The sequence below is a fragment of the Vulpes vulpes genome, chromosome 1 (genome assembly GCF_048418805.1).
Source record: "Vulpes vulpes isolate BD-2025 chromosome 1, VulVul3, whole genome shotgun sequence".
In the NCBI taxonomy this organism is placed as follows: Eukaryota; Metazoa; Chordata; class Mammalia; order Carnivora; family Canidae; genus Vulpes; species Vulpes vulpes.
The window spans coordinates 139,581,508-139,605,886 of record NC_132780.1 but is presented as its reverse complement, the minus strand read 5'-3'; the positions used below and the strand labels follow the sequence as shown (position 1 = coordinate 139,605,886).

The window sequence follows — 24,379 nt, the reverse complement described above, 5'->3', positions numbered from 1 at the left end:
ATTATGCTCTGTTAGGCTTAAGATCAGAAGGGCATCTGCAGTCCTATAAATATTCTAGGTCACTACTTTTAATTTATTTATTTTTCTGGAAATACCTAATGAAAACCAAGAGTGAACAGGAGGCCATGTTGAAGAAATTGGCCTTTATCTTGTGGACATACATGGGGGAGCAAGGCAGATTTGTTTTGTTTTAATTGGGATCTAATTCATAGGCAGTCGACTTATTATTTGTGGATTTGGTTATTTGCAAATTCGCTTACTTGCAAAAATTTATTTGTGAATCCAAAGCAATACTCCAGATGCTTTGGACCTGTGCAGAGCTGTGAAAATTTTACGTTACCTGATGCACATGGTCCCAGCTGAGATCAAACAAGACACTTTGCCTTTGTGCTTCAGCTCTCATACTGTATATAAATTGCACTTTAGTGCCATGGGGGTTTTTTTGTGTGTGTGTTTATTCACTTTTTGTTGGTGATTTCACTGTTTAAAATGGGCCTCAAGCATAGTGCTCATGTGCTAACATCCCTAAGTACAAAAAGCTGTGATAAACCTTACAGAAAAAATATGTATGTTAGATAAGCTTTGTTCAGGCTTGAGTTATAGTGCTATTGACCATGGGTTCAATGTCATCGAATAAAGAATATTATCGATTAAGGTGTCTTTAGGGGTGCCTGGGTGGCTCTGTTTTTGGTCATCTGCCTTTGACCTAGGTCATGATCCCAGGGTCCAGGGATCGAGCCCCACATTGGTTCCCTTCTCAGCAGGTTGCCTGCTTCTCCCTCTCCCTCTGCTGCTCCCCCTGCTTGTTCTCTCTCTCTCTTTCTCTCAAGTAAATAAAATATTTTTTTAATTAAAAATACAGTGTCTAAACAGAAACACACAAGACTCACCTGTATACTAAATCCACTCTTTTAAGGGTTTATTTATTTATTTGAGGGGTGGAGCTGGGGCAGAGGGACAGGGAGAAAAAGAACCTGAAACAGGCTCCACGCCCAGTCTGGAGCTCTATCCCATCACCCTGAGATCATGACCTGAGCCAAAATCAAGAGTCAGACGCTCAACCAACTGAGCCACCCAGGCACCCTAAAATTCATCCTTTTAAATTAGCCCTTTTATATTTTAGTATATTCACAAAGCTATAGAACCCTCCCCAATGCTACTGATTTTCGAGCAGTAAAATGACCTCCCAGAGCAGCAAGTTAAGAATTGTCTTTCTCTATTCCCGCTCTGCCCTCATTCAGAATGCCCAGGAAAACCATGGACTGGCTGTGCCCACCCCCTCTGTCCCAGGAGACTTTGCAGACAAAGAATTGACAGGTAAGAGGACCCTGGGCATGGGGCTTGTCCGTCTTTCTTTCCTCCTCTGGCCCACCTCCCCACCTGGGGATAAAGCTGGAGTCCCTTGGCCTTTTGGCTACTGGCTGCAGTGGGTGGGAGTTGAAGAGAGCCAAGGTTGACTAACGTCCACTTCCAGTAGGGGAAGGATGATGAGGGCCAAGGGCAGCATGAATCGGAGGGAAAGAACCCCTGGAGTCAGACCTGGCTTTGGGTCCCCCCACAGATTAGCTCTGCTTCCTTGGGCGAATCACTTAACACCTTGCACCTCTGTATCTGTAAATGAGCCACAGCCAAGACAATTCCAGTTCTAGAGGAGTGAATGAAGTATGGGATGGGACATTAGTCACTTCTTGTCACGCTCTGCTCAAAACCTGTCAGTGACTTCCCGTGTCGCGCAAAGAAAAGGTTCTTGCTGGGACTTCCAGAATCCGGCCTCCCCTGGCCTCACCTCCTGCTTTCTTTCTCTGTCTCACACTGCTCTGCTGTCCTGGTCTCCTTGTTGCCTTTCAACACCAGGCGCCTTTCCACCCGAAGGTCTTTGCACTGCCATTCGCTGTGCCTCGGCTGCTCTTCCCCTGTACCTAGGGACAGCTCTCTCCCTCCTTCACTGCCCCTCTGCTCAGATGTCACCTTCTCAGTGAGGCTTCTCTGACCACTCTATTCAAATCGTATCCCCAGCGCTCCTCCTGGGTGTTTCCACCTACTACTCGTCATCTAACGTGGTAATAGTTTACTGATGTGTTATGTTTGCTTGTGTCTCATTGTCCCATTAAGACGTAACCTCCAGGGGGGGCCAGTATTTTGACTATTTTTGTTTTGTTTTCACTGCTGTGTCACAGCTCCTAACACGTGCTTAATGAATGTTAGTTTTTTCTCCTCCCCACCCTCAGTATGTCTTTTGTCTTGAAGTCAGACAGCTGGGAGGAGCCTTCAGAGCAGCACGTTCCCAAGGTTTGTCATGCTCTGTGCTAGAAACTGAGAGGAGGCGAAGCAAAGGCCAGGTGCCCTTAAGAGAGAAGTAACCAGGGCATCCCTGTGGTCTGCATACTCTGCAGAGTCGAGGGGCCAGGGCCCAGCCCCAAGAAGGGAGGGGTGCGAGCTGCTGGGGCCAGGGGTGCTGGCATCTCTCTACTGCCTGGGTAGTTCAGGTCACCTTCTTTCTACATACCCTCATTCCATCTCATAGTCCAGAAGCTGATCCAGGAGCTCTCTGTGAGGTGGGAAGCTGGAATCTTTGGAGTTGCTCGTGTATATTGCTCCCTCCTGCACGTCTTTCACCCAAACTTCCTACTGAGAAGGTCTCCTGGAGCCTGCCCCTGATCCACGACTTCTCATTTTCCCCCTCATTTTCCCCATCTGACAGTCTGAAAAGTTAAGTGCAGGTGGTAGGAATCAAAGTGGTCACTGTTCATGAAGTGCCTACTCTGGGCCTAGCACCATGATAAGCCCTTTATGTGTATTTACATGAATTCTCTTATGAATCCTCACCACGGCTTTATGTGGTAAGCACTGACGTCATGCTCATTTTGTAGATGACAAAAACGGAGGCTCAGAAAGGTTAATTGGTGTGTCCAAGGTCATGCATTGGGTTAAGTGGGAGAGCTGGGATTTGAACCCCAGACTTTCTGGCTTTGTATCAGCTAGGGCCCCTTTAAGAAACAACTGGCACACTCAAAGGGCATCACCAAAGCATTTAATAAAGGGATGATATACAAGAGTGTGAACAGAGTTCGAGGACTGAAGAGGATGGTGATACCTCCAGAGGCCGAAGGAGCAGTAGGGAGCTACTCCTGTATCTGAGCTGTGGGACGGTGGCTAAGTTGATGGAAGAGCAGCCCTTGCTAACTGTGGGCCCATCAGGAAGGCAGCCGAGGATCGATACCCTGGCCTCTCTGCCCCCACCCTCTGATCTGCCAGCAGCTCCCATCGGCTCAATCCCTCTGTAGGCAGAGAATAAGGGAGTCCTGGCACACAGCAGGGCAGAGAAGAGTGAAGCAAACAGAATATTCAGTCCAGGCTCCAGAGGCTGTGCCTAGCATAGTCAGCCCCCCCGCCCCAGAAGGGAGAGGCTCACTCCCAGCACAGCTCAGGAGACTGGAGACATCCCTCCAGGTCAGGAGGAAAGGCATGAAACTGGCCAGTTATTCTCTTGGGCGCCGCCCTACCCTGTGCACACAGAGATGGGCCAGGCTGGTTGCTTCACTGTGCCCTCTTCTTTGCTTCTCCCTTCTTTCAGGTACCAGCTCACTAGTCAACGGCAACCTCCGACTGTACAGCTCTGTGGGTGACCTAAGACCTGGGCATTATGGGCAGGACCCACTCATCCCCCCACCGCCCCCAGGCCCAGCCCCGGGGCCACCCCCAGACACTTGGCAACCTCGAGAGGAGTCCCCACCACCTCCACCTCCACCTTCCATGGCTCCCCCACCGCCTCCCCTGCTGCTGGAACCCCCACCCCCACCTAGCACGGCCCCACCTCCGCCCCCAGTATTAGGGGTCCCAGTCCCCCTCTCCACCCTTTCCTCCCCATCCACACCTACCCCTCCGGACTTCATTCCTCCTGCCCCACCCTTGGCCTCTGTAGCCCCACCCCCACCCCCTTTGCCAGCCCCAGCACCCCCAGCATCTCCTCATACAACAGGGACTCGCCTCTTTCCCCCTGGGGGTGTCACCAAGTGGAAATCAGAGGTAGCACTGAATGGCAGGCTGCCAGAGACCCCCCAAACCAGCCCCCCACCGAGCCCAGCTGAGCCAAAGGGGAGCCTTCTGGGACCTAAGCCGGACTCCCACCTTACTTTCCCCCGCTCACTCAAAGTGCCTCCCCCAACCCCAGTCAGGACTTCATCCATCCCAGCTCAGGAAGCACAGGGAACTCCTCCAGAGGAAGAAGTGGCCACCAAGAAAGCCCCCAATCGACTCCCACTGCCTCCCACCTTCCACATCCGCCCCGCGTCCCAGGTCTACCCGAACAGGGCCCCTGAGCCAGACCACCCAGGGGAGCAGCGCGCTGCAGCCCCAGGCAGCCCCAGGCTGGGCCAGGCCCAGTCCTGGACGAAGGAACATGCAGAGACTCCACCAATGGCCCCTCCCCTCCCACCTCCTGCACCCCCACAACCTCCCCCAGCACCGCCACTGCCCCCAGCTGCCCCTCCTTTACCTTCTGCTGAGAAGGCAGCTCCTCTACCTTCTGGGTTTACAAAAAGCCGCAAACCCAGCTCCCCTGCTCCCAAACCCAAACCTAACCCCCCCAGCCCAGAGGACACGGCCTCCTCAGCGCCTGTGGACTGGCGGGATCCCAGCCAGATGGAAAAGCTTCGGAGTGAGCTCGCGGCCTATCTCTGTGGCTCCAGGAGGGAGGACCGACCCCTCAGTCACAAGGCAGGCCCAACAGCGGCCTTTCAGGAGAAGGAGGGCAAGAACGGCCCCAGCCTGCCAGAGAAGGAGGTTCCTCCAAGCCTGCCAGAGAAGGAGGTCCTCCCAAGCGCTCCTGAGAAGAGTCCCTGCAGCCTGCCAGAGAAGGGGGCTGCCACCAGCCTGACCCTCCCCCCCGTGGACTACATCCCCCAAGACCCCCTGACTCCCAGTGTCCGGCAGATCCGGAGTGAGCTGGAGGCCCGGCTCTCCTCATCAGCAGAGAAGGAAGCCAAGCCCAGCATCGGGTCTCTGCCTCCCAAACCTCGGCTGGAAGGGGGAAGAATCTTTGAAAACAGGGGTGATAATGGGAAATTCTCTAAGCCTGTGGCCAAGAATTTGCCACCGCCATCCACCACCCCTCTGCCAACCACACCACTTCAATCCAAGGCCACACCTGGGCCAGCCTTACCACCCAAGCCCATGCCTGGACCAGCCGCACCACCCAAGCCCACGCCTGGACCAGCCGCACCACCCAAGCCCACGCCTGGGCCTGCCCTCCCATCCGCAGCCACAGCGGTACCCACTACATCATCCCAGATGATAGAGAAGAACCTAGTCCCAGGTGGTCAGTGGGAGAAGCTGAAACCTCAAGAACTCACGGAGCCTCTCCAGATAGAGGCAGAAGGGCGCCCCACAGAGGCCAGTAAGCCTCCTATGCTGGGAACCCACCCATCTCCAGCCCTCCCACCAAAGAGATCCCCTGGCAGAGAAGAGGTGACATTTCTCTACAAGCTCCATCGCAACCAGAGAAGCCCCAGAGAAGAGGCTGTTATGGGGTTGGCACCGCAGGCCACAGGTTCAGCTGTAGGGTCGGGAGACCCTGCGGAGGTGAAGGAGCCCCAGCGGCAGCCAGCCAACACCCCCGCCTCGGCCCAGCCTGCTGATGACGTCCTCAGACATCCGGTGACCGGGGAGCTGGTGCAGCCAGGCTCCCCGATGGCTCTGCTCCTCGCAGCCAGGCAGAGGGCGCAGAAGGGGAGGCCGGGAGGGCTTGTCCTGGGCCGGTCCGCCCTGCCAGGGAGCCTCCGTGACCACAGCAGCCAGCCCCAAGCAGGCTCGGACAGCATCTTCCATACGGAGGGCCAGCCCAACTCTTTCACCGTGGTCCCCAAGCTACCCAAGGAGGCGGAGAAGGACCCCCAGCTGGCCGCCGGACTCAGTCAGTGGAAGCCCCAGCCCCGAGGAGCCCCCGAGGCCAGGCAGCCAAGCCTCAGGCACAACGGGACAAAGGCAGAGCCCCAGGCCCCTGCGGCCTGGGAGAGGCCGGCGTCCTCCAACCTGTCCCAGGGCCGCCTGCTGCCCAAATCCTTCTCGTCCCCTCCTTCTCCTTCCTGCAAGAGGGACAACGACGACGACGACGAGGGCGGGGAGTTCCACTTTGAGGTCATCCCGCCGCCGCCCGAGTTCAGCAACGACCCCGAGCCCCCTGCCCCGGCGGCCGTGCACCTGGGGCGCCGGGCGTCCCCGCCCCGGAACACCCTCGCGGCCGCGGAGCAGGCCTGGGCGCCTCGCGGCTTCTCGCGCCTCCCCGGGGGCCCGGAGCGCCGCTCGGGCGGGGGCGGGTCGCTCATCAAGAGGCGCCTGTACCTGGGGGAGCCCCCCCGCAGCCCCGGACAGCCCCGCGGCGGCCCGGGCCGCAGCCTCAGCTCCCCCAGCTGCTTCGGGCCGCCCGGGGGCCCCGACCTGCGGCGCGTCCGCGCGCCCCCCGGAGGCCTGCATGCGCGGAGGCTGTCGGCGGAGGGCGCGGCCCGCGGGGAGGCCCGGCTCAGGGCGCCCGGTGGCAGCGGCGACTACCGCCTGGGGCCCGCGGCCCAGGCCGGCAGGTGAGCAGGGGGCGGGCGAGGAAGGGGGGGGGGGCGCGTTACCTCCAAAGGGCTCTGTTGGCGCTTCCAGAACCCGCTCCCTTATTTCCCACCATCTCCCTTACCCTCTTTCCCACCCTCCTGCTTTCTCCACCAGCCCCCCCTCTTTCTGCGCTCTCTTTCCCACGCTCTAGAGACTCAGGGCTTCAGGCTAAGGGTGCTGTGGTGTCTGCAGGGGGATCTGAGTGGTCCATGCAAATGGGGATTTCCCATCCATCCAGAGAAGGATCCGGAGCTGCAGGGTGTTAGGCCCTGTTCTGTGGCCAGCCAAGCGCAGATGGGAGGAGGAGCCCTGGGTCTGCTGAAACACTACTGGTTGACTGGGGCCCACCCTGTCCACACCGGCTTGTATGGGCAGATACCACAATGCTCAGCCCGTATCTTTTCCACTTGTGCCCTGAGGGAGATGGGAGGGCTATTGGTGAACTGGCTGCAAATATTAACCTCACCTCTCTCCTGCTTCTGCCCCATCCCAGGTCTCCCCACGGCACCCCCCACTACGGAAGCCCCATTAACACATTCACCGTGAGGCCTGGGACCCGCCATCCCATCTCCTACGTGTACTCTGGGAACCACCGGAAACCCCCATCCTGAGCCCAGGGTGGTGTTCTCAGCTCTACTCCGAGGGGGTCAGATCTGGGCACTCGTTTTTGTTTTTTTTTTTTTTTGTGGGGGTGGGAGGGAGGAGGCAGGTGTTAGGCACCCTGACTTAAACATGGAGGAGTCTTTGTTACCCAAATTCAGGCGGATGATGAGTGAGAAACAGTGGAAAGGTCAAGAGTGGGCTTCTGTTTCCCAAAGCGCTGGTGTGGCTGTGGACTGTCTGCCCGTTGCGATGGGCCTGGGAAGGTGGGAGGAACTTTTAAGGGCCTAGAGCCTGAGTTTTCCCTACCTGGGACTGTTAACTTTAGCAAGACTTACTTAGAGCAGTTTTATAAGCGTGGCCCACGGGCAAGTTCTAGAAGCAAGGGGCAGGGCTCTAACTGTGAATGGGAATCCATCTCCATGGCTGTGATTGTTGGTCTGGTGCCCCCAGAGGGCTGAGGCCCAGCTCCATCTGGGTAGAGGTGCAGGGCACTATAGATTCATCTCTTTAGCCAGCCCGCCATTTGCCACCCCAAGAGGTGATTCCTGGAGTCCCTAGCATAGAAGCCACATTGAGATGGGATTAGGAAGGAATGTTCACATACAACATGTGGAGAAGGTACTGGGACAAAGTTCTTTGCATTGGCCAAGGGTGAGGTTAGGGGGGCTGGGGGGCTCATTGGCTCTGGCCCTGGTGCTTAGCTACCTTAGCTGCCAGGAAGCCTAGGGAAAGAAGACTTGGCCAGTGTGGGATGGAAGACAGAGGATAAAGCCTTGTTTTCCTTCTCAGATCCAAGCAGCCATGATTTTGGGGATTGGGTGCAACGAGCCAGAGGGCGTGGGGGCTTAACACCAAAGGTCTAACATAGCCAGAACCACCCATTTGGGATTTGGTGGTGGCATCAAACCCAACCACCCTTCCCAATCCCAACACTACAGGTCCCCAGTATTATTGAGGCTTTAAAATGCATAGTAGGGATGCTTGAAGGCAGAGAGAGCTGGTGGAGATGGGCACTGAGATCCGAGGGGTGTTTGCTGCAATGGGGAGTGCGTTTTGGGAAGTCTAGAGTGGGAGGACTGGGCTTGTTCAGATCAGGGGAGACCAATCAGTAGGATGACCATTTGTCCTTTGCCCAGGCAGTGTGGGTTCATGCCTGTTTTCCAGTGACTTAGACCCCCATCCACTTTCAAAAGAAGCCCTAGTTTGGATGATATATGTTTCCCACACATACCAGGAGACAATAGTCCTCTATCTGTCTTCCCTGTCTTCAGGCTTTGATGGGCCTAATTCCTGGGATCAGGCTGAGGCAGGCTGCCTCGGTAAGGAGGAAGGGCAGGGAGGGGCCCACCTGAGGAGCAGGGTGGTAGGAGCAGCCAGGAAGCAGTGCCTTTTGGGGGCAAGATGTTGAACCTTTATGACTCGAGGTAACCAGCCACACATGGTACCAGGTTGTGGGGACAGCAGGTGAGCCATTTCAGGGAAGGAGAGTGCTAAGTACCCTGATGGGGCAGGATCTGGTTACCTGTGTTCAAGAAGCGAACTCCACCCCAACACTGGCACTGGCCCTATGTATATGTATGTATTTTCCCTGTACAATGTTTTATAAAAGAGTTCGCTAATTTATCTGCTGTATAAGGTTCAAGAGGAGTGGGGTGTGGACTCCCGGCTGTATATTGCTCTGGAGGGAGGGGAAGGACTGGCTGTCACTTGGCTTGGAAAATAAACAGGCGAGTTTGGACTGGCCTCAGCTCTGTGGCTGTGGATTGATGACTCGGAGCTCCTTTGGGGTGAATGAGAGGTTGGAAGAGCTCAGCTGGGGAAGGCTGAGCACAGGGTGGTGGCTAAACCCGTGAGCCACTTTGCTGGACCCACACTTCCACTTCTGACCCTTAGGTTCTCTCGGTCTTTAAATCCTTCAAGGGGAAAAAGCAGAGCTAAAGTCAGGTGATAGCAAACTGTGTCCTTAAGCAAGTCTCTTTGACTCTTTGAACCTCAGTTTCTTCTTCTGTATAGTGGGCATGATAATAATGCCTCCCTAATAAGGCTGCTGTGAAGATCAGAGGCAGGCATATGGTCATTAACAAGTATTTGAAAAAAAAACCAACCAAACAAACAAGTATTTGAGGGATGACTGGTGGTAGGCTGTGTGTTTAGTATGGACATACATGACTCCCGCTCATGGCAACTCTAGTGGAGGAGAGAGGGGAGAAAAAGAACACTCAGAAAAAGAACATGCATTATAGTAAGTGATGGGAAGGAAAGAAACAGGGAGCGTGAGAGAATTACTGGAGGGTGGGGGAGAAGAGAGGATTATTTGAACCAGATGGTCAGGGAAGGCCTCTTGAAGTGGCAACATTTATGCCAGTTCTGTCAAAGCATCCAGCCAGTGGCTGTTCAGTAGTTGCTCAATAAATTGCATTTTTGGCTTATGACTACCTTAAGTTGCATGGGGCCTTTCACAGGTTTCCGTAAAGCTTTGACATGGTATCTTTAACTTTTCCAGAAGAGGAATCTGAGAACCAGAGAGGTCATCTCAAGACAGTGTCAAGGAGACAGTTTTATTTCCTCCTCTGAGTCTTCTAAGGGGCAGGGAAGGGGAGGGAGACCAGGAGGATGACTCACTTATTCAGCAGCTTGTGCTTCCAGGAGGGGCCTCCTGGGCCTTCCCTAGCCTGGGGCTTCACACTTCTCCCCTCCCCTTATCCTGGTAACACAGAGGACAGGCTCCTGACTCCCAGTAGGACACGGGGCTCTGCCTCTTGACTACTCACCCCTTCCTGATCTCCCTAACTTTTTGCTCCCCTCATCTGACATGGAAGGAGCCGTAGGGAGCAGTGGAGGGTGGGAGGCCGGGGTCCCACCTGAGCAAGTGCCTCTGACAAGCTGTGGAATCATGGGTCTCCAGTAACTCATCTGAAATGTGACAGGGACAGACTTGTGCTGTGTGTGGGTCTTACACTTGTAGGGTCCCAGACCTCTTTAAAAAGCTGCTGATGGGGGAGAGAAAAAAATAAATAGATAAATAAAATTTAAAAACTACTGAGAGCTACACATCCTCACCCCAGAGAGATGCCCCCTACATCCATTTTTACACATTTTTTCAGGCAGTCTATAAATTCCCTCCAAATAGGGCTCCATGGACTTCACGTTGAAAATTCTCAATGCGGGGCACCTGGGTGGCTCAGTGGTTGAGCATCTGCCTTCAGCTCAGGTCAGGATCTTGGGATCGAGTCCCGTATCAGGCTTCCAGAGGCTTCCAGAAGCCTGCTTCTCCCTCTGCCTATGTTTCTGCCTCTCTGTGTGTGTCTTTCATGAATAAGTAAATAAAATTTAAAAGAAAGAAAAGAAAAGGAAGAAGAAAATTCTCGATGCGACATTGGTCATGGAAACCAGCAACACTTGACCTTGACAGTTTGGAAAGCTCACTGGTTCTCTGTTTATTTATTTATTTATTTATTTTTTTGGTTCTCTGTTTATTCATGACAATCCTCCGAAACCAGGTGGCCTAATTCCATTTTGTTGGTGAGAAGCTTAAGGTTCTAGGAAGAAAAGTGAGTTGCTCAGAATAGCCCACCTGCCTCCAAACTGCAAACCTCATTACAACTGCCTCCCTTCTAGCTGTATCCACTCACCCATTCTTCCCAAACTTTATATCTTTCTAGCAGAGCATGGGTTGGAGGCCTAAGGGGGGGCGGGGGGTGCAGGTACTCTGGTGCCAGAAAAGCTTAATTGGCTTGGGTGGCATGTGTTCCTGGATCAGGCTGGCTGCACCTTGGTTTCTGGAATCTCCCAGGGGCTCCCTGGGTGTGGCTCAAGCCCCAGTGGCCAGAACGCCACCTCTCCTGTGAGGCCAGGCCGGGTCCAAAGCAGCAGCGAGGCAGCGCCCAGGGCAGGCTGTGCTGGAAGCCTGGGGCCTGCAGTCAGCGGTACGTGAAAGCCCTATCCTCCTCGATGGAGCATAGCTGTTATGTAGGCGAGAGGCTTCTCTTGCTCCCAGTGAGCCTTGCATTCCCTTCTGTGGGAAGCTGTAGGATGGCGGTGACTTGGGACAGCGGGTGTGGGAAGGAGGCTACCTCAGTGCCGAGCAGTCAGGCAGGCCTGCCCTAGCCTGCTCGTCCCACCTGCCTACCCGCAGCAGCCCATGGCCTCCTTCATTGCCACTTAAAGGCAATGCTGGCGTCCCATCATTAGCTGTCCAGGTCAGGTGGCCACTGACACCAGGCAGAGAACCTGGGCCTCCTCCCTCCGAAGCCACAGGGATGGCCATCTGCTGTAGATCTGGTGTTGGGGCCTCTGGGGATACTTTTAGCAGGAAGGTGAGAGAAGGTGAAGTTCTGGGAGAAGGGTAGAGACTAAGACAATGCATTCTGAATGCTCACTCATTTATGTGAATTATCCTATGCTCCCCTGCCAATTTCTGGGGACCTAGAAGCTTCATCTGGCACTGAAGAGCCCCTCCTTTCCCTCCTGGAGAACCGTTCTCTGAGCTTCTACAGAATGTGTTCTTACGGGCTTCTGTCTTCTAGGCTGGCTCCCTTCTTCCACCCAGGTGTCTCAGCACCTGGACCTTGGCTTCCAGTCTCCTTCTCTATAGTTTCTTCTTTGGAAAACTGAACCCCTCTGCACCAGAGGTCCATGTTTCTAATGTGGAAGTGCCCCCTAAACATTCCCAGGTGGATGCCTGGCCAGCTACTCAAGTTGGATCTCTCCAAAAGGAACTCTTTTTCCCTTACTTCCTTCTTACAGTTCTGAGACCGGAGCACCCAGGCCCATGGTTGTGCCATCCCTAAATACTGCTACCTGCCTCGCTGCTTCAAGGCCCAGCTGAACTCAGAGCTCCTGCAGGAAGCCCTCCCCAGGCCCCTGCTGCTCAGAAACCCTCCCTCCACGCCTCTGCACCTACTTCCCTTGCCCGGCTCTTCCTCACCCTGCAGGCTCTGCTCAGACATCTCTCACCCCCTCAGTCACATTGGTTCCTGCTAAAGGCTCCTGGGGTCCCCTGGCCCCCTCACATCGGTATTACTTGTTCCACATTTCCCTCCCCCTGCAGCTGATAAGCTCCACAAGGCAAGGAGTACTGGTCTTATTCATTATCCTAGTATCTCCAGCATCTGGTGCTGCTCCTGGCACTAGCAGCAGCCCTAAATGTGTGTTTATTGAATGAATACAAGTTAGTATTTAATTAAACACTGTCAAGCATTATTTAGGTTCCTTGAGAGCAAAAATCATGTCTCCCATGGACCAGTGATGACACAACTGTCTTGTTTCTAAGATGTGTGTAACCTGACCCAATGCTGAGGTTCTCGGGTGGCACAAAATTATGGTTTTTAGAGATGGGGGGGCTCTTGGGTTTCATCCTGAAGGTGTCAGGGTGCATTGGAGTGGCTCCTGCCTGGTGAGGTGAGACACACCACCCTCTAAGTGGAGACAGGAAGGCCAGGAGGTGGCTACCAGGTGAGGCTGTTCCTGTCCTTAAAAAGGGCCAGCATGCGGGGTGGCAGGCAGCCCTCCTATCAGGTCAGGGCCCCTGTGCCCTGCGAGTGAGCCAGCCTCCTGGAGCTGCCAGCTCCAACCATCCAGAAGGCTCTCGCTCTGTCTACTCTTCCGGCATCCTTTAGTCTCCAGCAATGTTGTCCAGAGCCACAGCCTATCCCACCTATGCAACGGGGATCGAGGAGAAAGGTTCTGCCCAACGTGGGGTGGAGAATGAGAAGGAACAGCACCTGTTCTCCAGCCCTCCCCGCTGGAGAGCCCTCCCTCAGGAGGGAAGCCTTACAGTGGTCGGACTTGCTCCTTCAACAGCCAGCGTGGGGTCCTCAGGGCTCAGGAGAGATCGAAGCGCAGAGAACACAGATGCACCAGGCTCACTGTCTCAATCTCTTCCAAGTCAGCGTTAAGATCATGACCCCTAGCACTCCTCTCAGAAGCTGGCCACAGCCAGCACCCTTTGCCAGATGCTCCCTATGCCTTCTTGAAAATTGAATTTCTGGGCAGCCCAGGTGGCTCAGCGATTTAGCGCCGCCTTCAGCCCAGGACGTGATCCTGGAGACCCGGAATCGAGTTCCACGTCGGGCTCCCTGCATGGAGCCTGCTTCTCTCTCTGCCTGTGTCTCTGCCTCTCTTTCGCTCTCTCTGAATAAATAAATAAATAAATAAATAAATAAATAAATAAATAAATAAATAAATAAATAAATAAATAAATCTTAAAAAAAAAAAAGAAAAGAAAATTGAATTTCTTCAGTCTTGTCTTCCACAGACTGAGCCTCCAGATTGCTTTTACCTTTCCTCGTTGCAGAGGTGTATCTCCTGCTATCCTGTTGTTGTTATCTAGTTTATTTTCTGAGCCACTACAAACAGGTTTGGTAGGCTCCTGTGTGTGTTCTTTCTCTCCTCTGTCCTCTCTGTGATCTTTCCATGTTTTGGCTCAAAACTTTTCAGCATTTGTTCCAAATACTTAAGGTGAGCACAAAGCCTCATCAATTCCATTCAATACTGCTGGGGGGATGCTGCTCAGTACAAGCCAAAGAACCAAGCAAAAGGATCACGGTCCAGTTCAGCAGATATGCATGCGCGCGCACGCGCACACACACACACACACACCCACACACAGCTGGAATAAAAAGCAGGAAAATACAAAGTTCTCCCACCCAAGAGAGCTGGGTAGCCAAACAGAGCAGGTGGTCACATGGGACACTATGGGTGGCCCCTCTTGTGGCCTATGACCAGTCATCAAAGCTGTCCTCAGCTCAGTGACTCCAGTGGGAGCACGTGCATAAGTGGAGCAGAGGAAGGAGCGCTGCCGTCTGTTTGTTTTCCCTTCAGTGATTCCGACACTTAAACCCGTGGAGAGGAGTACTCGCTATCACTGACTCAAACACACTCACTGCTGCTATCTTTTGGTGACTTTTCTGGGCCCTTGAAAGCTGCCCTTGACATTCACTCTAACCTGATTTTTCCAGGGAGAGTGGAGGGGAGTGAGGAGCAGACATCCAGGTAGCTGGCCCTGGTGTCCAGCTCTGCTTTCCTTGCCGGTGGGTGTAGCCCTGAATCCCTATGTGATCCTTATGTGTGCACAGACACAGGCCGGCTGTCACCAGCAGGTGGCACTCTGCTCACAGGAGACCTCAATCTTGGCAGGTGTACCGAGTTCAGATTCAGATTCAACTGAGATTGACATGGCTCCTTCCAGGATCCAGGCTCAGAGCCAAGTACTGTCCGGTACACCAGTCGCTCTCAAATTTGAGCGTGCATCAGTAGCAATGAAGGACTTGTCAAAACAATGTTCCCAGAGCTCTTGACTCAGTGAGTCAAGAGATGGGATGGGGCCTGAGAATTCACATTTCCAACAAGTTCCCCAATGGGGCTGCTAGTCATGATGGCCCAGGGACCATGCCTTGAGAACTGCCATGTGGTATCCCATTTAATCCTGTCTCCTCACTCTGGGTAGGCAGTACCATTCCCAACACACCAAAGAAGAATCTCAAGTACTACAGGCCAGGTGACCTTGCCCTTGTCTCCTGCTGGGGCAGCGTGGCCACGCCTCTCTGGATTCTGTGTGCCCCTCTCCCTCCAGGAGGGCAATAAGAGAGAGAGGGATACACAGGTACTAGGAGAGGGGCATGGGGCACTGTGGGGCTGGGAGTAATTCCTCCGAAGTCGGTGTTTTAAAAGTACTTTAGCTTTGGACGCCTGGGGGGCTCAGTGGTTGAGCGTCTGCCTTTGGCTCAGGTCATGATCCCGGGGTCCCAGGATCGAGACCCACATGGGGTTCCTCACAGGGAGCCTGCTTCTCCCTCTGCCTGTGTCTCTGCCTCTCTCTGTGTGTCTCTCATGAATAAATAAAATCTTTAAAAAATAAAAATAAAAACACTTTACTTCTACTTAAATCTAATCTCACAATACTGACCAATAGGCGCTCTCGGCCCTGCCCCCTTCCCTTTTCAGAACTGAAGTTCCCCTCAGCTGAGTCCTTCCCTGGGGACTGTCCTCTCCACCATAAAGCCACCTTTGCTCTCTGGGGGCAGCCCACATTCACCGATGGGGCATCCCAGCCCCCAGCTCAGGACGACTCTGAAGGGCCAGCTTAGCTGCAGGGCTTCTGATGGCCTGGTGCAGCAGCCTCAGGCAGCCCAGCCCCTTCCTGTGCCCCACCCCTCCCCCACTGGCTGTGCATCCTGAAGGCACTCCCCGAGAAACTCCCCGCACACGAATCTCCGTTTCCCAGGGAACCTAGCCTGCGAGGACTCCTTCGGTACTGTTCTAAGCATTTACACTATTATGTCATGGGATCCTCCCAACAGCCTCAGGAGGTAGGTACTTTGCTATCCTCAGTTTATGGATGAGAAACAGGAACAGAAAGGCAAAGTAACTTGCCCAATGTCACAGAGCTAGCAAGTGGCATTGCCAGGATTAGACTCCCAAGTGTTACATAACTCTGTCTTCCAGAACATTTCTGCAATCTAGCCTCTGGGAAATCAAACAAAGGGAATGGCTGAAGACACATTCTGATGTGACAGGGAAAAAAAATCTCTGTTGCCCCCAATCCTTTTCACTAGCCTCTTGCTGATGCCTGAACATGCACAGACTTGGTGCTTAATTTTAGCTCAGCTGTTTTCATCTGGGAGGAGTTTTGTTCCCCAGGGGACATTCGACAATGTCTGGACACTTTTGGTTGTCAGACCTTGGGGGATCCTACAGACATTTAGTAGATGGAAGTCAGGGATGCTTCTCATGTCTTACAACACAGAGGGAAGCCTCCCCACCCCCAGTCCAGCCCAAAATGTCAGACTGAGAAACCCTGCAATCTACGTTAAAATCTGGTCTCCTAGAAGTCCCAGCATGATGGCTACTTGAGAGTAGGCTCTGGTGAAGGTGGCCAGAGGTACTTGATTGAGCGCGATGTTTGGAGAGGGTTTGGAGGGCAAATGTCCTACTTTGCAATCCTTGAAGAACCAGTACTATCCCCAGTTGACAGATAAGGAAACTGGAGAATCAAGAGGGTATATGAGTAGTGAGAAGACAGGGACCTGGGTGCCCTGGAGACTCACCCTTTCCCTCCCATGAGGGCCCCCCATGATCCACTCGTTCTTCACCTCTGACTTTTCTTCTGCCACTTTGCCCCTTATCTGTCCATGCTGGTCACACTGTACTCCTTAACATGCTAAGGCCACTCCTGCCCCAGAGCCTCTGCACTTGCTGTCACCTTCCCTTGGGATGTGGGGATGTGTCCTTGCTCCATAACCCAGACCCTGGCCACAATCAGCAATCCAGGGGTGCCAGGAGGAAACTGGGGATAATGCTAGTATGAGCATGAGTGTCACACGTATCATCTCTAATATCACACCTCTCTCTCCCTCCCCCTTCTCTCTCAGTAACACCTTTGAGGTATCAGCCCACTTTGCAGGTGAGAAAAGTGAGAAGCAGGTGATTCAGTCACTTGCAGCTAGTTGAGCAGAGGGGCCCAGGACTGACCGAAGACCTGCCGGTCCCAAAGCCAGTCACCATTCCACCCCATCACAGCGCACTGCATTTAGAGATGGGAAGGAGGGTAAGACTCTCAGGGCAGTGAAAAGCAAACCTGGAAAAATTAACCAAAAAAGCCAAAGGTACAGAAGGTGGCGTTTTTTAGGCCACCGTCTGTGTGACAGTGACGAGAGAACATATATACCCATGTGCTTATGTATCCATAGAAGAGCTCTGAAGGGACACACAGGAGACAGGGATTGGTGGTGATTTCTGGAGTGGGGGGTGGGGTGGAGGAAGAAACAGCATGAAGAGGAAGGCTTAGTTTTTACTGTGCATCTTTTTCTACCTTTTGGATTTTGTACTATGTCCATTTATCATTTAATATAAACATTTAAATAGTACCTGGCACATGTTAAATATTATAGAAGTATATGTTGGGGCACCTGGGTGGCACAGTGGGTTAAGTATCAGACTCTTGGTATTGGTTCAAGTCGTGATCTCAGGGACATGATCTTAGGGTCATAAGATCACACCCCACATCAGGCTCCATGCTCAGTGTGGAGTCTACTTAAGACTCTCCCTCGGCCTCTCTCTCTCTCTCTCTCAAATAAATAAATATTTTATTTTTTTTAAAAGGAACTATATGCTGTTGTCATTATTATTTAAAAATCATATAAAATTATTTCGAGGTAGAGAGAACTTGGGAAGGAAGGGAGAGTAGAGCTGGGGTTGATGGGGTGGGATTGGTTCTGGTGGATGAGTTGGGGATGGCCCTGCCCTGCAAGGAGAGCTACTGGGGACAGTGTTCCTGGGTCCTTCTGAGAGCTCAGGAAGGATGCAGGCCTCTCTCATACAAGCTGGGACACACTCCCTGACAAGATCCCAGAGTTCCCAGAACATTCCATGAAGCCAGAAGAAGACTTCAGGGGAGATCTTGAGACCCAGTTCATTCGGGCCTCTGATAAAATGAACTAAGTACTTCAGAGGACAAGGCAGGACTAGCCTAGGGCTCCTTGAGGACAGGGTCCATGTCCTCTGGGTTGGTTGAAAGACCCTCCAGAGCGCAGCAGCTGGCCCTGTCACCTGGGGCCTCAAGAGAGGGCCCAGGCCCAGGTACCACTATCTCTGACAAGCTTGTGGGGACGGCATCCCACACCAGCAAGGGTTGGAAGGAGTACAAAACTTGGGCTTCCTTACATGTATGTCTTATTTGACCTTTTTGTTTTCCTGGAGACTGGCCAACTTGGGAGCACCTGGGAGCCTAGAATGTCTAATCATTCTCCAGAATGTACCTGGCCCCAGAAACATGGGGGAAGGGAGAAGGAACACTGCTTTGCTAATCCTATTTGAATTTTCAGGGGATGATGGTTAAGGAAAAGGATAGCTTCTGGCATTGGAGAGAAATAATGCATATGGGGGCTGCCACTAGGATGATTTGTATGGAATACACCCCTCTCTGAGAATGCCAAGTTTCACTCTGCTCTTGGGCATGCACGCCAGGACAATTGATGAATTGAAATGACTGGCAGGTGCCCACAGTTGCTCAGGGACAGTGGAGAAAGCTGTGTTCCAGAGAACATTTGGGGTCCCTCCTCAGCAGGGATGCTGTGCTGGGAACACTGTATTTCAAAATCCACCACGGAAAAGTTTACCTCAGTCATAACAGAAATGCAAACTAAAGCTATTCTAAAACACCATTTTTCACTTAGATTGGCAAAAGATTAAAACTTTGATCACACATTGTTTTGACATGGGTGTAGGGAAACAGGCTCTTTTTCCCCAGAGGGAGGCTAAAATGATACCACCCCAATGGAGGGCATTTGGCAATAGCAATCAAAATGTGAAATATATATTGTGGGCTGAGAATTCCACTCCTAGGAAGCTGGCTTACAGATATCCAAGCAAAAATGACATCATGTCATCACATCATTGTTGGAAATATCCTCAGTTTCTATAAATAAATGATAATAAATTAGAATAAGACACACAATGGAACACTCTGCAGTCATAAAAACAAATAAGGATGCTCTTTATGAACCAGTATGGAATGAATTCCAAGAGATATTAATGGGGAAAGAAACAAATGCAGGAAAATGGATGCAGTACACTAACACCTGTGTAAAAAAGGGAAAAACGCATGTCTGTGTTTGCTTGATGTGCACAGTGCTCGCTTGGAAGATGCCTCAGGCACTGGTATCACAGGATGCATGTCGGGAGGGGGCCTTGCCTCCTGCAGCTGCCTCTACTCCCTGTGAGGGCTCTTGTCCCCTTGGGGCCCCACTCAGCCAAGAAATGGCCCAACTGGTGACTCTGGAGGTGGCAGGCAGTGGCCAGGAGGAAGCAGGGCTTGAAGTCCATTTAGCCATTCAATAGTCTGGGGACCTCACACACTTTTTTTAACCTTTGAGCCTCTGTGTCCTCTTCTGTTAAGCAGCATGAAGCAGCGAGAATGATAGCACTATGAATGAGATGAGCCGTGTGTCCACGGGGGTGATAACGGTACCACCTCATCAGGCCACTGGGAGATGAACACAGGAAATCTATGTGAAGTGCTTAGTGTGGTGTCTGGTGTAGAGCAGGTGCTCTGCCAATGGATTTGTTCCAAAATACATCTTGGTTTCTCACTGGCTCCCTGACCCTTACAGCAACAAAACAGAAACTCCCTGGTGAGGCCAATGAGGATTTTAGGGTCCACCTTTAATCTTCGTTTCCATGGGCAGCCCCGTGTCCCCCTCACCTACTGTGGTCTCTGTTCTCTTTGCCTAGAATGTCCCTTCTGGGGCACCTGGGTGGCTTAGTCGGTTAAGCATCTGCCTTTGGCTCAGGTCCTGATCCTGGGATCAAGCCCCACATCCAGCTCAGTGGGGAGTTCGCTTCTCCCTCTACCCTTCCCTCCTGTTCATGATCTCTCTCAAAAAACAAATAAAATATTAAAAAAAAAAAAAAAAGTCCCGTCTGTCCTTTGCTTGACTTGGTCACCTTCAAGGGCCAGCTCACACGTCACCATCCCTGAGATGCTCTTCCTAAAGTCTCAGCCCAGAAGGAGTTTGTGATTGTCCGGGGTGCCCCTCTGAGGGGCACCATCACTCCACATGGTGCTCAAGTCCCCAATTCCCGCTGATACTCACCCATACGCTTGCTTGCCACGATACAATGAACAGGAAAAGACTCTCCACTCACTCAGGCCAAACCACGGCAAGGTACCATTTTCTACCTCACAGGCTGGTGAGCCTCCGACAAGTTTCGAGACACAGGAGGTGGAAGTGTATTCAGCAGACACTGGGGTGAGAGTGTAAATCATTGCCACGACTAGTGAGACATCTGGGGACACTGGTCCACGGTTAGTGGGCATGCATGGCAAAGTGACATGTGCACAAGTGTGTTTGCTGCCTCCATGCGTGGTCATAGAAGCCTGGAAACTACCTACATGTCCATAGCCCAGGAGCTGGCTGAGTAAGTTAGTGGTAGGGCCACACTATGGAACACCATGCAGCCAAGGAACAGAAGGAAGCAACTTTTTATTACTTACTTACGTAGAACCATTGCCAAATGGCACACTGAGAAGAGGGGAGAAAGCACGGATAGTTAATATGGTATCTACTACTATGTAAAAAGAGGAGAGAGTATATATAAGCACTTGCCTTCGAAACACAGACTATTTCTGGAAGAGCACATAAGATAATATTGCTACTATCATACCGGTATCATACCCGGTAGACGAGACCCAGAAGTCTGGGAAACACGGAAAGAAGTTGCTGCTTAGTAACCACTTTCATCTTTCTCCATTTTTGAAATTACTTATACTGTGGACAAATATTATCTATTCAAAATTAAATAAGATAACTTTTTAGTAAAGAAGGAAAAGCTGGTAATAAAATGGAGATGAGGATCAGCTGCTTGCTCCAAGAGAAGTACCTTGAATGTGTTCCAGAAGCGACAGTGTCCATGGGAAATCTTTACCCTCGGGCCGGCTGCCCCCACTTGCACCTGGACACTGGGCTGCCTCACATGCAGAGAATTAAAAACATGTCTCAGTATGAGCCTGAGTAAAACAGAAGAATGATAGACCCACCATCAGTGGCTGAGGAAAATTCCTAAGTGGATGCACCACAAAGATCTAAAGAAATCAAATTAGAATTGGGGACCTCAGGCAGCCCGGGTGGCTCAGCAGTTTAGAGCTGCCTTCAGCTCAGGGCGTGATCCTGGAGACCCAGGATCGAGTCCCACATTGGGCTCCCTGTAGGGAGCCTGCTTCTCCCTCTGCCTGTGTCTCTGCCTCTCTCTCTGTATCTCTCATGAATAAATAAATAAAATCTTAAAAAAAAAGAATTGGGGACCCCAGGGCTCTTTCATGCTGGCGGATAACTGCTAAGGCTCAGGTCGCTCCTGTTACAGCCAGGGCACAGGTACTACTTAGGGCCTTTGAGGCTCCTGACCCCAACTACTGAAAAGACTTGCTGATCATCAGGACCTCGCCTGGTTGAATGAGCTGGAGCCGAGCCCCTTCTGATCCCAGACCCCCCCCCCCCCCAGTTCAAATGGCCCCTTTCTTGGGGCAATACTGGTGTAGAGCTGGAAGATATGTTCCCAAACCCAACCTGCCTAGCTGGGGTGCAACCTGAGGCCCAATGCCACGGAAGGGACCTCTGCTAGATTTACGAGGGAGAAGGCTGGTTACAGTTGACACCACACTGGCCTCCAAAGATGTTCCAGGAGAGTCACAGGAGCCTCGGGGGCCGTGCAGGGGTAGGTGGGGGCCTTGGGGATGGTGGGCACCTGAGCACCAGAGTCCTCGGAGGCTGGGTCACCTGACCTCCCACCTTCTTTCAGGCCACCCCAGCTCTCCCCAGTCCCTTACCTCTTCCAGAAGCTTCACTCGCCAAACCCACCCCATTCAGGCCAGTCTTCAGTCCTCAAGTCCAACCCTCTCCTGACACTTGCTCCTCTGTCTATAGATACGTGGTGTTACACAGGTTCTTGTGTTTATTTGTCTCCCTGGCTACGAGGGATCGCCTGGGGGGAAGGGAGTTACTGCAGGTTTCTTTCTTCTCTCTTCCCAGCAGGGAGAGGCCCAGAGGCCCGGCTGGTGCTCTCGGAGCCAGAACTAACATTCTCTCCAGTTTGGGGGGTGCCAGTTGTCCTCCTGGTTGGTTCACGTTTGCTCAATGCCAGACTTCATGAAACTAACTGCAGACAAGTAGTCTCCTGCCCCTCTAGCCAAGACACCACCCAGTGGCCAGAAAGATCCCTGACACTCCCTTGTTACTCACCTCTAAGTAACACCCAAAGCGCTTTACTCAGGCCCGGAAGGCTTTGTGAAGTGTGGCCCCCTGCTCCTCCCTGACCCCTCTCCTGTCTTCCCCAGGCACACAGTGGTTGCTTTTCCATCTTCCTGCAATGCTTTTCCACTCCGCGGGCCTCGTCGATGCATTCAGGACCCTGCTCAAAGACAGCTTTCCTTCTCTATGCTTTTTAAAATAGCAACCCCTTTGGGGCACTGTGGGTGGCTCAGTCGGTTGGTTAAGCGTTTGCCTTCAGTTCAGGTCATGATCTCAGGGTTTGGGGATGGAGCCCGGTGTCTGGCTCTGTGATCAGGAGGAAGTCTGCTTCTCCCTCTCCCCTCTTGGGCCCTCTCTCCTTCCCCACCCCAACCCTCCCCCTGCTCATGCTGTCTCTCAAATAAATGAATAAAATCTTAAAAAAATAAAACAAAATAAAATAGCAACCCCTGTGGCACCTGGCCCCTCTCATCTGCACCTCCAGATCCACTCACTCCCACCCGCACCCGGTGCTGTGCCCTGGGAGGCTCGCCCTCTGTCTTCCAGCTTCCACTCAGCAGAGCACAAGCAGGAGCAGGAGCCTGAGGTCTGGGTATTAATTCCCCTGCTGGCTCCTTCCTGCTGTGTGGCTGGGCACCTCAGTGATGGAGGCCTCAGCTCTTGGCAGAAGGCACCCACATAGGCCTCTCTCTCCAGGTTCTGGTAATCCCTCCCTCCCTCCCTGTTGCTCCCTCAGGCAGCACACCACCCTCGCATGCTCCTATCCCCTACATCACTGTTGGAGGTAATCCCTTTATTAAATTTTCCTTAAATTTAAAAACCCAAAGCAGGGGCACCAGGGTGGCTTAGTCATTTATGCCTCTGACCCTTTGGTTTTGACTCAGGTCATGATCTCGTGGGTCATGAGATCGAGCCCCATGGTGGGCTCTGAGCTCAGCATAGAGTCTGCTTGAGATTCTTTCTTTTTTTAAATTTATTCATGAGAGACACACAGAGAGAGAGGCAGAGATACAGGCAGAGGGAGAACCAGGCTCCATGCAGGGAGCCCGACACGGAACTTGATCCTGGACTCCAGGATCACCGCTTGGGCTGAAGGCAGGCGCTAAACCACTGAGCCACCCAGAGATCCCCCCTACTTGAGATTCTTTCTCTTCCTCTGCTTCTGCCCCTACCCCCCAGGCATGTGTGCCCCCCCATCTCTCTCAAATAAATAAATAAATCTTTAAATTACGCAAAGCAGCCTATCACTTTCCTTTCAGGACCCCGCTCTACCACCCAACATTCTGGGTCATTGTTTGTGAGCTGTCTCTCCCACAGCTGGACCATAAGGTCAGAGAAGGTAATGACTTTACTATACTCTGTGCTGTGTCCCAACATCTGGCTCAGCGCCTGCACGTCGTACTCAGTTAACGTTTGTTGAATGACTGGATGAGGAAAGGAAGGATCAGTATAATCTGGAGAGGAGATATAGAGGCTGGAAGGACAGACAAGATTTCGGGAGGTTGTGCACAAAAGAAGAGCCTAGGATGGGGACGCCTGGGTGGCTCAGTGGTTGGGTGCCTGCCTTCTGCTCAGGGTGTGATCCCGGGGTCCCGGGATCGAGTCCCACATCCAGCTCCCCACGGGGAGTCTGCTTCTCCCTCTGCCTGTGTCTCTGCCTCTCTCTCTCTGTGTCTCCCATGAATAAATAAAATCTTAAAAAAAAAAAAAAAGAAGGCCCAGGATGCAGCAGTGATGAGTATGGCCTCCTCCTCGTGGTAAAATGTCCCTGTTGCCATCATCTTCACATTTCTCCACAACCTCTGATGCTTTCTTGGTTTGGTTTTCTTCCCACTGGAATTGCACCCCCCGGGGGGCAGGGGCCATGTCCGTCTTGGCCACTGTGCTACCCTGGAGGCCTGGCGTAACGCTTGGCATACACGGGGGCGCTATATCCACATTCACTGAATAAATGAGAGAATGGCGTCATCCAAAGGGAACCGTGAAGTGGCAGAGGACCCAGGAAGCCAGGTCGGGCAGGTCCCGGCAGGTTCAAGCAGGTTTGGCTTGGGGTAAGGAGCAGTAGTGAAGAACTACGGGGCGCCTGGTGGGGAGGGAAAGGGCTTGTAGGATGATGGAACAGCAGGGACCTGCAGCATCAGGCTGGCAGGGGGAAAGGGGGTTAGAATTCGGTGACTGACCAGAGGCAGGGGAAGGACGGAGACCCTGCAGAGATTAGCCTGCTTGGAGCAGGGGTGGGGTGGGGAGGAGGCTGGGAGGATGAGGCCTGCCACCGTGGCCCAACGCAAGTGCTCCAGGGCCAGCCACACTGGCCTCTTTCGTTCATTCTTTCTTCCTTCCTTCCTTCCTTTCTTTTCCATTTTTTAAGATTTTATTTATTCATGAGAGACACAGAGAGAGGCAGAGACACAGGTAGAGGGAGAAGCAGGCTCCAT

General features: G+C 52.6%; 1 protein-coding gene across 1 annotated transcript in view; it reads left to right on the top strand.

Moving 5' to 3' along the window:
- Window positions 1-7,324, top strand: part of C1H6orf132 (chromosome 1 C6orf132 homolog) — a 39,326-nt gene extending 32,002 nt beyond the window's left edge. The window contains exons 4-6 of the mRNA XM_072748838.1: window positions 1,242-1,317; window positions 3,575-6,575; window positions 7,091-7,324. Coding sequence (XP_072604939.1) covers window positions 1,242-1,317; window positions 3,575-6,575; window positions 7,091-7,208 — 3,195 coding nt within the window. The 3' untranslated portion in view covers window positions 7,209-7,324. The remainder of the gene's footprint in view (window positions 1-1,241; window positions 1,318-3,574; window positions 6,576-7,090) is intronic.
- The last annotated feature ends 17,055 nt before the right edge of the window (window positions 7,325-24,379 follow it).